The sequence below is a fragment of the Oncorhynchus kisutch genome, linkage group LG1 (assembly GCF_002021735.2).
Source record: "Oncorhynchus kisutch isolate 150728-3 linkage group LG1, Okis_V2, whole genome shotgun sequence".
Lineage (NCBI taxonomy): Eukaryota > Metazoa > Chordata > Actinopteri > Salmoniformes > Salmonidae > Oncorhynchus > Oncorhynchus kisutch.
Window position 1 is genome coordinate 24,772,751 of NC_034174.2, and position 14,186 is coordinate 24,786,936.

The following is a 14,186-nucleotide window of genomic DNA, read 5'->3' on the forward strand; positions in this document are numbered from 1 at the left end:
TATGTCCATTACATGAAATTCAAATAAAAATAATTTTAAATTACAGGTTGTAATAGAACAAAATAGGAAAAACTTCAAGGGGGATGAATACTTTTGCAAGGCACTGTATAAGACATTGTGCAAGCTTTTACAAAGACCCTTTGTAGCTCTGGATTTTCAAAAAGGTTATATATTTCAGTCTGATAAGAATCATGGGTAGCAGAAACAGCTCAACTTTTGTAGACTGGGTCGAAAAGGAGAGTGGAGTGGTATTTGTGCTACTCCATTTCATTTAGTTGTCATGTCAAGATTAAAATCATACTCAGAAGTCACCCTGAGTCATCCTTGGTGCTCCTCCTTGAGATGTTGGGGCGTTGCTCCATCTTTGGTGCTTGGCCAAGTGCCAGACTTACCTAAAGTGAATGCAACCCACCCCCTCATCTCTCCTCCTCTCCTCCCCACTCCTTCTCTCTCCAGGCCCATGGCCCTCAACACATTTGTTTTGTCTCATTCATTCAGCAATAATATACAAACAGCAGTAGCATATTCACTTTGTATGCATTCACAAGCATCCCCTGGCAGTAGCAGAAAAACTGTGCTTTCAAGTAGGCTTGAGCGGTATACTCTATATACTGTATATCGGAGGTACTTTGAAATACTGACGTTATTGTTTTCAATACCGTCAAAACAATTGATTTAAAAATCAAAAATGTATTGTGGCCATAAAAAGCTCTGGGATGCATGCTACTCCACTGCTTATAACTATAAGTTAACTATCTAAGATTTCTCAAATAAATGATCTCCGGCTCAGGGCTCCAGCTATGCATTTGGTTTGCTAACTTGCTAGTTAAGTGGCTAGCTTGTCAGATCAAGCTTATTGGTTTCAACAGAGACAATCAAGTCCTTTTTGGATCAAGATCCCTGCTGCTAACATTTTTTTGGGTGCGTCAAAACAAATTACGCTTGGAAAGAAATACCGCCCCTTGTGTGCACTGCCGTTAATACAGTAGAGCCCAGTATGGGACAGGAACGGATACCACTGAACCCTACTTTCTAGGAAGAGAATGACAGTTTATTGTCTGATAAATGCAATAGCCTGTCATACAAGCTTGTAGTATAAGCTTGTGTTTTATATTGAGAGTATTATTTTCATCTGACCATCTCTTTTCCAGGACATAAACACAGACACAAGAGGAACAGGGACAAGGTGAGGAGACGTCCGATGGCCAACAGCAGCGACATGCTGAATGACCTGGAGAGCCTCTCTGCCAATCCCCTCTCCAGATCAGAAAGAGAAAGCAGAAGACGGCCGGCTAATGAAAGCAGCGGTGACTCAGGACCTCACAGGAGATCAAAGCGCTTCCTCTCCTATCCCCGCTTTGTAGAAGTCATGGTGGTGGCAGACAGCAAGATGGTGGAACATCACGGGAGCAACCTTCAGCACTACATTCTCACGTTAATGTCCATCGTAAGTTCTGCTCAGTTAACCACCCTCCCAATGGCCAGCCAGCCTTTTTTATTGTAGGGGAGTGTGGCTGTATTCTGTTGTGTCCCAGGCCATGGGCGGCAGCGTAGCCTAGTGGTTAGAGCGTTGGACTAGTAACCGGAAGGTTGCAAGTTCAAACCCCCGAGCTGACAAGGTACAAATCTATCGTTCTGCCTCTGAACAGGCAGTTAACCCACTGTTCCTAGGCCGTCATTGAAAATAAGAATTTGTTCTTAACTGACTTCCCTAGTTAAATAAAGGTAAAATAAAATGGGCAGCAGGCGGAGGGCTCAGAGGGTAAGGCCCATGGCAGGAGTAAACAAACATGTTCGAACGGTCAGGAGAGGGGCAGCATGAGGTTTACCTGTCTGACAGCTTTGATGAAAGTGAAAAAATAACCTCAGGTATGTCACATAGATGGCATATTCCTGGCCACTTCATATAAAGGCCTCCTCAGGAGTCTATGGCTGAGAACCTAGGGGGTAGCTAGCCTGGCCTATCTTCTGATCTTGGCAGTCTGCATTCGCTACAGGATCTGAGTGCAGCCATAATACACCTCTCAAACAAGACAACGAGACCAGGTTTTCTTCCCCTTAAAACTGCATGTTGATTTTGAATGTCTGAACCACTGATTGAGTACACTCCTAAAGAGTTTGATGAATGTTGGATAATGAAATTATCCAGTATTGGATGTAGTATTGGATGTAAAATAAACTGTAGATTTTTCTGTCTATAATCTTTTCCTTCAGGTGTCTTCCATCTACAAGGATCCTAGCATTGGAAATCTCATTAACATTGTGATTGTGAAGTTAGTCATAATCAACAATGAGCTGGTAAGATTACAACACTAACTCTAATCCTAATCCTTTTCAGAGAAATACAATGCATTGCAGTCATTCATCAGCCCCAGAAGCACAATACAGTACTGTAAACCTCTCCCTTGTTCTCTCTACTGTAGGATGGCCCTACCATTTCCTTCAATGCACAGACCACTTTAAAGAACTTCTGTATCTGGCAACAGAGGCAAAATCACCAAGATGAGAACCATCACTCCCACCACGACACAGCCATTCTCATCACCAGGTACACGGTCACTGCTACCACTACACAGCCATTCTCATCACTAGGTACACTGTCACAGCTACCACGACACAGCCATTCTCATCACCAGGTACACCGTCACTGCTACCACGACACAGCCATTCTCATCACCAGGTACGCTGTCACTGCTACCACGACACAGCCATTCTCATCACCAGGTATACTGTCACTGCTACCACGACACAGCCATTCTCATCACTAGGTACACTGTCACTGCTACCACTACACAGCCATTCTCATATCCAGGTACACTGTCACTGCTACCACAACACAGCCATTCTCATCACTAGGTACACTGTCACTGCTACCACGACACAGCCATTCTCATCACCAGGTACACTGTCACTGCTACCACTACACAGCCATTCTCATCACCAGGTACACTGTCACTGCTACCACTACACAGCCATTCTCATCACCAGGTACGCTGTCACTCCCACCACGACACAGCCATTCTCATCACCATCTCTCGGGGTAACAGCTAAAGTGTTGTGTTGACAGTCCTAGCTTCGAGCCACGGTTGGGGCTACCCCCAGAAGTTGCTGTAATATGTTGTCTTTTATTTATTATCTGGTGTGCAATGGGATTCTGGGGTGTGAAACCAGTGACATAACTTCCATCTGTGTGTTCTTCACAGGCAGGACATCTGTCGAGCGCGGGACAAGTGTGACACATTAGGTAAGAGGAGCTCTCTAGACACTTGCAATATAGACTGCAACATAACGTTTGATTGGTGACAGTTTCATAATAATATTGATGTACTTATTATGATGCTGCTTTTTAGGGTGCTAATGACAATGTAATGATGATGAAGGTGATGACATTGCTCTAATAACAAATATGATGATGATTATACTCTTGGTTTGCAGGGCTTGCAGAGCTGGGTACAGTGTGTGATCCATACAGAAGTTGCAGTATTAGTGAGGACAATGGACTCAGCACTGCGTTTACTATCGCCCATGAACTGGGCCATGTGTGAGTACACTGGCCCCGTCAAAGACCAGCTGCTAATGTTAACCCCAACCAGCTCAGTCAGTTAACCCTCTGTGTTACCATTCTGCTGCCTAAAGGATGAGGTTTAGTAGTTAGCTTAGCAATCAGCCCAACATTTAGGTTTTTTGATGGTGGGTTAGAGGGTTAGACCTGTGTGTTGTGGTGAATACATGTTCTCAATTGTGGTTTGGCCCCCTGACAGATTCAACATGCCCCATGATGACAGCAACAAGTGCAAAGAGGAGGGGGTTAAAATACAGCAGCATGTGATGGCACCCACACTCAACCACTACACTAACCCCTGGATGTGGTCCAAGTGTAGCAGGAAATACATCACAGAGTTCCTGGAGTATGTAAAGGACATTGTTTTCTAGTATAGACATTCATGTCATTATGGAGAAGTGTTATTGTCGATAGCGGGGTTAAATGACCAGTCAACTATTCAATCACAACTGGTATCTGGACATTTCTGGGTTAAAGGGAAATAACATTACTTCTGTGTTGTGAGTGTATGTTTGGAATTTGTAATACTTCCAGATATGTTTGTTTGTAGAGCGCCAGGTACATACATTACAGTAGTGGTTCTGTTATTGTACAGAATACTGCCTGTCCACCTGTACTGAGTGTGTTTTCTGTCTGTTTGTGTCTTTGTTTTTTTTCTTTTTTCTTGAAGTCATTTTATTTTTATTTCTTAATAGCACAGGGTATGGAGAGTGCTTACTTGATGAGCCCATTTCTAGGCCATACAGTCTGTCACAGCAGCTGCCTGGACGGATATACAATGTCAATAAACAATGTGAATTGATATTTGGGCCGGGGACACAGGTGTGCCCATATATGGTAAGAGAATGCACCATGCGTAATTAAAATGTAATGTTTTGTACGTTGGTCTGTCAAAGACGAGAAAGTACCCAGACACTCAGTTCACTGTCTAGTCCTACATTACTGTAGTCTATGGCTCCAGACATTCTATACTAGAGTCACCTTAATCTGTTATGTAATATCCAATTGCTGTCCCAGTTGGCTCTCAGCTAGGCCTTCTGCATGTGTTAAATATTTTGTTTACATGCTACACCTCCTGTGAAGCCCTGCAAGCCACTTGGCTTGATTTTTCTCAGGGATTAGTTTCAGGTTTTGTTTAAAGGTAACACACCTTGTAAGAGATACAAGAGTATACAGCACTGTGTCTGTGTTTGTGGATGGGGCTCAGGCAGGGGAATGGTAACAGTGTGTGTTCTCCAGGTCCAGTGCCGCAGGCTGTGGTGCACCAGCCCAGAGGGTGCCCAGAGGGGCTGCAGGACCCAACACATGCCCTGGGCCGATGGAACAGAGTGCTCTCCAGGAAAGGTAAGTAGCAGAGAGATCTACCACAGTATATAGGGATCTGACAGGGAGAAGGAAGAAAATGGACAGATTGTGATAATTGGAGAGGGTGAGATAAAGATAAAGATCAAATTAAAAGTGGGAAAATATGAGAGACTAGCACCAGATACTTATGTAGTGTGTACACAGAGAGAGAGCGAGATATATAATCAAATAGTTTAATTTGCCTGTGCATGAACATACAAACACACTCACATACACCCCAAGCCAGCTTAATCACTATACTGGGGCATACTGGAAATGTTCAATGTTATGAACTGTCAAAAACACCCCATAAATAACCACAAAGGAAACTTTGATTTGAACTTTTTTTGTTTCTGCTGCTATTTGAATGATTCACGACTATAAAATCTGTTATTATTTAATCAAAAGCACAAATTTCAAAATAAAACAACAAGTTCAGAGAAGCCTGCCACAAAATCAATCTACCAATGACAACTCGATATAAACTCATAATTGAACATGAGTGGGGCGCACGTGGTAGTTGCTCCAAATCCATCCATTTGTTCAAACATATTTGGAACTTGGGTTAGGATGGATTTGTTTTCTCCAGAGCTGGTATTATTATGAGGCAGTAATAGGCTTATGGTAGAGCTGTGAATAGAGGCTTGTGGAGATTTCCCTATCCATTACTGGTTTAGTGTTGCTTCTAATTAGGCCCTCTACCAAACTCTTCACTTCCTGGCTGTCTGTCTGACATAAAAGAGCTGAGGTCCCACAGCACACATGTTCAGAGCCTGCTCTGTTTACACATTATATTCCTACACACAAACCAACCAACCTGCTCAACCCTTCAACACTGAGGCTGCTGCTTTTTACAATGCAGTTGTTGTTGCCAACGAAAATGGATCCTCCGCTATAACCTGAAACATATCTTCCCCTTTGAGTTCACTTACCCTCAGACAGACACATTTATAATGGATGTCTTTTTGGGTTACGTCTTTTTCCATTCGTTTTGTAATTTTTCCCAGATTAACATCAAAGGAGGTTGTGAAGTACTTTCAGATAGATGTGTTGCCAGTGTGCGGGCTAAGGTTTCATTATCTCATGCTCTTCTTCTCTCTCTCTCTCTCTCTCTCTCTCTCTCTCTCTCTCTCTCTCTCTCTCTCTCTCTCTCTCTCTCTCTCTCTCTCTCTCTCACAGCACTGTAAACATGGCCAGTGCATTACCAAAGAGCACGATCCCACGCCAGTGCAGGGGGCGTGGGGAGGCTGGTCTCCGTTTGGCTCCTGCTCGCGGACGTGTGGCGGGGGCATCAAAATCGCCGACCGCGAGTGCAACCAACCCATGTAAGCACAGCCTTTGTAGTCATGCACATCTACTGGACTGTGTCTCCCTTGGAGCTGCCGTGGTCAATGTACCATACCATCAAGGCTCCTTAAATTAATTATTTCCATATCAATCCTAAAGTACAAGATTTGACTATGTATTTATTTACCACCTTCATCCAGGCCCAAGAACGGGGGGAAGTACTGTGTGGGGCGCAGGATGAAGTTCCGCTCATGTAACTCAGAGCCCTGCTCCAAGCAGAAGAGAGACTTCAGAGAGGAGCAGTGTGCAGCCTTCGATGGCCGGCACTTCAACATCAACGGTCTACCTCCTAATGTGCGCTGGGTACCCAAGTACAGCGGAAGTAAGAACATCTTCTCTCTCTTGACACCTTCTGGTTTTTACATCTTTCTAACACAGAGAAAAACCTCTATATGTACTGGACTGTTTAGACCTTTAGAAATGTGCTGCAAGTAAACTAAGGCTTCCTGTAGATGTGCTCAAAGCACTCTGAGTGCTCAGTGAATCAATGTGATCCAGCTTGAGGACGCTAAGTAAACTTGTTAGAGCATCCATATGGTTGAATTCATTAGCCCCTTTAATGTGGTCAGTGGAGTGTTTTCACCATTCCCCTTTCCTCTCCTGTTCTGTAGTTCAGATGAAGGATCGCTGTAAGCTGTTTTGCAGGGTGGCTGGCAGCACCGCCTACTATCAGCTCAGGGATCGGGTCATCGATGGCACGCCATGTGGCCCCGATACCAACGACATCTGTGTACAGGGCCTGTGCAGGGTGAGACTGACACACAGCCTTTAACAGCTTCAGTCTGACAGCTAACCGAATATACCATTCATAACAGTAATAAGACAATGACATTATTTTAAAATGTGAAGAATATTGATCACAGAGGTCGCTATTAGAGGGAACTTGAACTAAACCCAACTACCCAAAGAGTTTCACTTTGGTGCTGTTTACGATAGAGAATTCCTTTCAGATGTGTTACACTGATATGGACTTAACACACTTAACTGGGTTAGGTTCTGTGTATTAGGCAACTATCTTCTTAGGTCATATGGTTTTTATCCCTGCAGGCTAGCAGAGTGTTGCAGAGTACAGTACAGGATTTCATAAGAATGCCACTACTCTAGTTACATTATCTCACAAATACTAAAATCCTAGCTGCATCAATGTTTATCAATGAGAATCTGCCAAGCAAATTAAAGTGAGAGTGATATGTTGTTGGATATTTCTCCTTTCCTGTCCTATACCCCCCTTTCCCTCCCTCTCATCATCTGCCTTCTCCTTTTCCTCCTCCACTTCCTTTTCCTCATTAACCACCTCTCCATTCTCCTTCTCATACCTGTGCAGCAAGCGGGATGTGACCATGTGTTGAATTCCAAGGCGAGGAGAGATAAGTGTGGTGTGTGTGGTGGTGACAACTCCTCGTGCAAGACCGTGGCAGGCACCTTCAACATGGTGCGCTACGGTGAGCCTAGGGCCAGTCGTGGTATTCAAACTATGTATCATCACAATGGCTGAAAAGGGTCACTGAAAGCTTTTCATTAGCCCATTATACACTACTGTTCAAAAGTTTGGGGTCACTTAGAAATGTCCTTGTTTTTGAAAGAAAAGCACATTTATGTCCATTAAAATAACATACAATTGATCAGAAATACAGTGTAGACATTGTTAATGTTGTAAATGACTATTGTAGCTGGAAACGGCTGATTGTTAATGGAATATCTACAGAGGCGTACAGAGTCCCATTATCAGCAACCCTCACTCCCGTGTACCAATGGCACGCTGTGTTAGCTAATCCAAGTTTATCACTTGGATACAGCCCTTAGCCATGGTATATTGGTAATATATCACAAACCCTGACGTGCCTTATTGCTATTATAAACTGGTTACCAATGTAGTTAGAGCAGTAAAAATACATGTTTTGTCATACCCGTAGTATACCATCTGATATACCATGGCTGTCAGCCAATCAGCATTCAGGGCTCGAACCACCCAGTTTATATTCTCACCCACTAACTTAGTCATGTCCACTCAGAGACGTTGAGTTGTCTTCTGCTTGTTGTGCTGCAGGATACAACGAAGTGGTGAGAATACCCAGTGGTGCTACAAATATTGATGTTCGTCAACACAGCTACTCAGGGAAACCAGAAGACGATAACTACCTCGGTAAGACTCAGACTCACTATCAAAACACTTTTTTAGGGTCTTGTTGGCTGTGGAATTTAAACATGTCTACCTTTCAGAGGTGTAAAAAGGTTTAGTATTCTCTTCTTGAGCAGATATGAGATGGTTCAATGGCACCAGAAGGGATGGCTGCCGTTTTACAGGATCCTAAACAATTGTGCTTATTTTGTACATAACGTTTCTGCCACTGTCTCTTATGACCAAATAGAGATTATGGTTATCAGAACAGCGATTACTCACCTCGAACTGGACAAAGATGTTTTATTTAATGAGTCAGATGGGAAGGATCCAGGTGCCTGGTGAGAATTTGCCAGCGAGTGTGTAACCCGCCTCTACCCTCCATTATATTGGCTTGCAATCATTGGAGCATAAACTTGATGAGGTCCGTTCGAGGCTATCCTACCAATGGGACATTAAAAACTGTAATATCAGGCCTCCCGGGTGGCGCAGTGGTTAAGGGCGCTGTACTGCAGCGTCAGCTGCGCCACCAGAGACTCTGGGTTTGCGTCCAGGCTCTGTCGTAACCGGCCGCAACCGGGAGGTCCGTGGGGCGACACACAATTGGCCTAGCATCGTCCGGGTTAGGGAGGGTTTGGCCGGTAGGGAAATTCTTGTCTCATCGCGCACCAGCGACTCCTGTGGCGGGCCGGGCGCAGTGTGCGCTAACCAAGGTTGCCAAGTGCACGGTGTTCCCTCCGACACATTGGTGCGGCTGGCTTCCAGGTTGGATGGCACTGTGTTAAGAAGCAGTGCGGCTTGGTTGGGTTGTGTATCGGAGGCTGTACGGGAGTTGTAGCGATGAGACAAGATAGTAGCTACTAAAAAACAATTGGATACCACGAAATTGGTGAGAGGGGTCAAATTTAAAAAAAGGGGTAAAATAAAAAAAATATTTTAAAAAACTGTAATATCTTATGTTTCATTGAGTCGTGGCTGAACGACGACACAGTTGGCTGGGTTTTCCATGCATCGGCAAGACAGAACAGTAAGACGAGGTCTATGTCCATTTGTCAATAACAGCTATTGCGCAAAATCTAATATCAAATAAGTCTCACGGTTTTGCTCGCCTGAGGTAGATTACCGCATGATAAACTGAAGACCACAATATTTCCCTAGATAATTTGTATCTATATTTTCCATAGCTGTCTATTTACCACCACAAACCGATGCTGGCACTAAGACCACACTCAACGAGTTGTATAAGGCCATTAGCAAATAAGAAAATGCTCATCCATAGGCGGTGCTCCTAGCGGCTGGCGACTTTAATGCAGGAAAACTTGAATCCATTTACCTAAGTTCTACCAGCATGTATCATGTGCATCCAAAGAAAAGAAATCTACACTATGTTTACTGCTCACACAGAGACGCGTTCAAGCAAAAACTAAAGCAGGAATTACCAGTGACTCGCTCAATACGGAAGTGGTCAGATGAGGACAGCTTTCCTAGCACAGACAGGAATATGTTCCGGGATTCATCCGATGGCATTGAAGAGTACACCACATGAGTCACCAGCTTCATCAATATGTGTATCAATGACTTTGTCCCCACCATACGTACATACCCCAACCAGAAGCCATGGATTACAGGCAGGTTGAGAGCTTCAAGATTCTTGGTGTCCATATCACCAACAAACTATCATGGTCCAAACACACCAAGATAGTATTGAAGCAGGCACGACAATGCCTATTCCCCCTCAGCAGACTGAAAAGATTTGGTATGGGTCCTCAGATCCTCAAAAGGTTCTAAAGCTGCACAATCGAGAGCATCCTGACCGGTTGCATCACCGCCTGGTATGGCAACTGCTCGGCCTCCTTCCGCAAGGCGCTATAGAGGGTAGTGCATATGGACCAGTACATTAATGGGGACAAACTTCCTGCGATCCAGGACCTCTATACCAGGTGGAGTCAGAGGAAGGCCAAAAATTGTCAAATAGTCCTGCCACCCTAGTCATAGACTGTTTTCTCTGCTACTACACGGCAAGCTGTACCGGAGCACCAAGTCTAGATCCAAAAGACTCCTTAACTGCTTCTACGCCCAAGCCATAGGACTGCTGAAAAGTTAATGAAATGGCTGCCCGGACTATTTGCATTGACCTCCTGTTTTTTTACACTGCTGCTACTCACTCTGTATTATCTATGAATAGTCACTTTACCCTTACCTACATGTACATATTACCTCAATTACCACGACTAACCTGTACCTCCTCACATTGACTCAGTACCGGTACCCCCTGTATATGGTTGTTATTTTATTGTGTTAGTTTCTTTTTACTTCAGTTTATTTAGTTAATATTTTCTTTATTCTTATTTTTCTTAATTATGCATTGTTGTTTAAGGCTTGTAACTAAGCATTTCATGGCAAGGTTGTAATTTTTTATTTATTTTACCTTTATTTTACTAGGCAAGTCAGTTAAGAACAAATACTTATTTTCAATGACGGCCTAGGAACAGTGGGTTAACTGCCTGTTCAGGGGCAGAACGACAGATTTGTACTTTTGTCAGCTCAGGGATTTGAACATGCAACCTTTCGGTTACTAGTCCAACGCTCTAACCACTAGGCTACCCTGCCGCCAACACGAATTAGCACATTGATTTTATTTGATTCGATTTATGATTGGTGGTGCTACTGTACAGTAGTGTTCTGCTTGTCTTCAGCTGAGAGCTTTGGAGGGCCCATTGAACCTGGCATGTGCGAGAGTTTAGGGCACACGTGCTAACGCGTTAATGATCCAGAACTCATATAGCCCTCTGTGGGCCATTTCATTCTCTCTGTGCTGCTCGTAAAGGTCACTATGCCTGTGTTTCTTTGTGTGCTTGTATGTGTGCCTGTGTGTGACTGTCTCTGCGGTTGAGCTGGGGCCTGAGGGGGAACAGGGGGTAAGAGGGCTTGCGGGAATTGGGCCGTTCTCTGCGGCCACAACTGTGATGTGTGAAATGGCGAGGAAAGTAACTCAGGAAATTAGCTCCATAATCGCATTAGTGTGAATGTGTGCAGCAGACAAACTGATGAACAGAACAGGAGGAATGAGATTCCTCCAGGAGGAATGTAGGATTATTTTACCCCAATTAGGTTTATCTGTTCTCTGTTGCAGGCCTTGCTGTAAATGAAAACATCAGCTGTTTTGCTGCTCTTTTTTATCACTGAGTTAAGTGAGAGTTTGTTTACAGTTGACCGACTCTCAGTGTAGCCAACTCTACATTATGTCCATGTAAACACTCAGCCAACTCTACAGTATGTCCATGTAAACACTCAGCCAACTCTACATTATGTCCATGTAAACACTCAGCCAACTCTACATTATGTCCATGTAAACACTCAGCCAACTCTACAGTATGTCCATGTAAACACTTAGCCAACTCTACAGTATGTCCATGTAAACACTTAGCCAACTCTACAGTATGTCCATGTAAACACTCAGCCAACTCTACAGTATGTCCATGTAAACGCTTAGCCAACTCTACAGTATGTCCATGTAAACACTCAGCCAACTCTACAGTATGTCCATGTAAACACTCAGCCAACTCTACAGTATGTCCATGTAAACACTCAGCCAACTCTACAGTATGTCCATATAAACACTTAGCTACCTTTACAGTATGTCCATGTAAACGCTTAGCCAACTCTACAGTATGTCAGTGTAAACGCTTAGCCAACTCTACAGTATGTCCATGTAAACGCTTAGCCAACTCTACAGTATGTCCATGTAAACACTCAGCCAACTCTACAGTATGTCCATGTAAACACTCAGCTAACTTTATAGTATGTCCATGTAAACACTCAGCCAACTCTACAGTATGTCCATGTAAACACTCAGCCAACTCTACAGTATGTCCATGTAAACACTTAGCCAACTCTACAGTATGTCCATGTAAACACTCAGCTAACTTTATAGTATGTCCATGCAGAGTATAACTCTACAGTATGTCCATGTAAACACTTAGCCGACTCTACAGTATCTCCATGTAAACACTCAACCAACTTTATAGTATGTCCATGCAGAGTATCCAACTCTACAGTATGTCCACTTAGCCAACTCTACAGTATGTGCATGTAAACACTCAGCCAACTCTACAGTATGTCCATGTAAACACTTAGCCAACTCTACAGTATGTCCATGTAAACACTCAGCTAACTTTACAGTATGTCCATGTAAACACTCAGCCAACTCTACAGTATGTCAGTGTAAACGCTTAGCCAACTCTACAGTATGTCAGTGTAAACGCTTAGCCAACTCTACAGTATGTCCATGTAAACACTCAGCTAACTTTATAGTATGTCCATGCAGAGTATAACTCTACAGTATGTCCATATAAACACTTAGCCGACTCTACAGTATCTCCATGTAAACACTCAACCAACTTTATAGTATGTCCATGCAGAGTATAACTCTACAGTATTTCCATGTAAACACTCAGCTAACTTTATAGTATGTCCATGCAGAGTATAACTCTACAGTATGTCCATGTAAACACTCAGCCAACTTTACAGTATGTCCATATAAACACTTAGCTAACTTTACAGTATGTCCATGTAAACGCTTAGCCAACTCTACAGTATGTCAGTGTAAACGCTTAGCCAACTCTACAGTATGTCCATGTAAACACTCAGCTAACTTTATAGTATGTCCATGCAGAGTATAACTCTACAGTATGTCCATGTAAACACTTAGCCGACTCTACAGTATCTCCATGTAAACACTCAACCAACTTTATAGTATGTCCATGCAGAGTATCCAACTCTACAGTATGTCCACTTAGCCAACTCTACAGTATGTGCATGTAAACACTCAGCCAACTCCACAGTATCTCCATGTAAACACTCTGTTTGATTTCCTCAACAAAAGGAAAAATGACTTTACAGTAGCTGAGCTCATCAAAGGTTTCTCACCCTGTCCCATAGTGAATTTTCAGACTCTTATGCCATCCTTTTTTATTCATGTCAGTGTCACCTATTCTCTCTTTGTGTGCAGCTGTTTCAAACATCAGAGGGGAGTATCTGCTCAATGGAGAGTTTGTGGTTAGCATGTTTAAAAGGGAAATCAAACTGGGCAACACCATCATCGAGTACAGCGGATCTGACCACATCATTGAGAGAATCAATTGCACTGACCGCATCGAAGAGGAGATCATTGTCCAGGTAACAATTCCTTACCTGACTGTTGAGAAGGTGACACAGTAAAATGGTTATGATGCAAATGGAACAGTGGAACTGTACATATTGTTCTGTTCCTCTGCCCCCCTCTCACTCCGCAGGTGCTTTCTGTAGGTAACTTGTACAACCCAGACGTCAGGTACTCCTATAACATCCCCATCGAGGATAAACCCCAGCAGTTCATCTGGGACGCCTACGGGCCCTGGCAGGAGTGCAGCAGGCCCTGCCAAGGTGAGGGCTGGGGGAGGGATGTGAAGGGAATGGAGAAGAGGGGGTGTAGGGGTTAGGGGGGTAAAGAGAAGATAGTAGAGGAGTGTGGAAAAGGAGGTGTGGGGGAAGGTGTAAGGTCGGGGGAGAGAGGAGTTGTTGTATCTGACCACCATGAATCGCCAACACGAAAAAAGCTCCTGCAACCAAGGGTTTTATAGAAAGTTGAAAAGTAGACATTTCTTTTTAAATTGTGTAGTATAGTGGACCCTACAGTCTTGTCAGGGTGTGTGAAGCATCAGGAGGCAAATGGAATTCAGGTGCAAAATTGTGGTATTTATTAACAGGTGCAGAAGGTGAGCTGGATCTATGACAAGATGTTGATGGACTCTGACTTATACAGATAAACTAAAT

At 43.6% G+C, this 14,186-nt stretch overlaps 1 protein-coding gene across 1 annotated transcript in view; it reads left to right on the forward strand.

The window, feature by feature from the left end:
• adamts9 (ADAM metallopeptidase with thrombospondin type 1 motif, 9) overlaps positions 1 to 14,186 on the forward strand; it is a 127,170-nt gene that overhangs the window by 93,034 nt on the left and 19,950 nt on the right. The window contains exons 4-18 of the mRNA XM_031833885.1: positions 1,152 to 1,447; positions 2,215 to 2,298; positions 2,424 to 2,548; positions 3,204 to 3,244; positions 3,436 to 3,541; positions 3,762 to 3,908; positions 4,258 to 4,399; positions 4,802 to 4,906; positions 6,086 to 6,231; positions 6,394 to 6,575; positions 6,865 to 7,001; positions 7,578 to 7,695; positions 8,301 to 8,396; positions 13,384 to 13,550; positions 13,667 to 13,796. Of these exons, the coding sequence (XP_031689745.1) occupies positions 1,152 to 1,447; positions 2,215 to 2,298; positions 2,424 to 2,548; positions 3,204 to 3,244; positions 3,436 to 3,541; positions 3,762 to 3,908; positions 4,258 to 4,399; positions 4,802 to 4,906; positions 6,086 to 6,231; positions 6,394 to 6,575; positions 6,865 to 7,001; positions 7,578 to 7,695; positions 8,301 to 8,396; positions 13,384 to 13,550; positions 13,667 to 13,796 (2,022 nt within the window). The remainder of the gene's footprint in view (positions 1 to 1,151; positions 1,448 to 2,214; positions 2,299 to 2,423; positions 2,549 to 3,203; positions 3,245 to 3,435; positions 3,542 to 3,761; positions 3,909 to 4,257; positions 4,400 to 4,801; positions 4,907 to 6,085; positions 6,232 to 6,393; positions 6,576 to 6,864; positions 7,002 to 7,577; positions 7,696 to 8,300; positions 8,397 to 13,383; positions 13,551 to 13,666; positions 13,797 to 14,186) is intronic.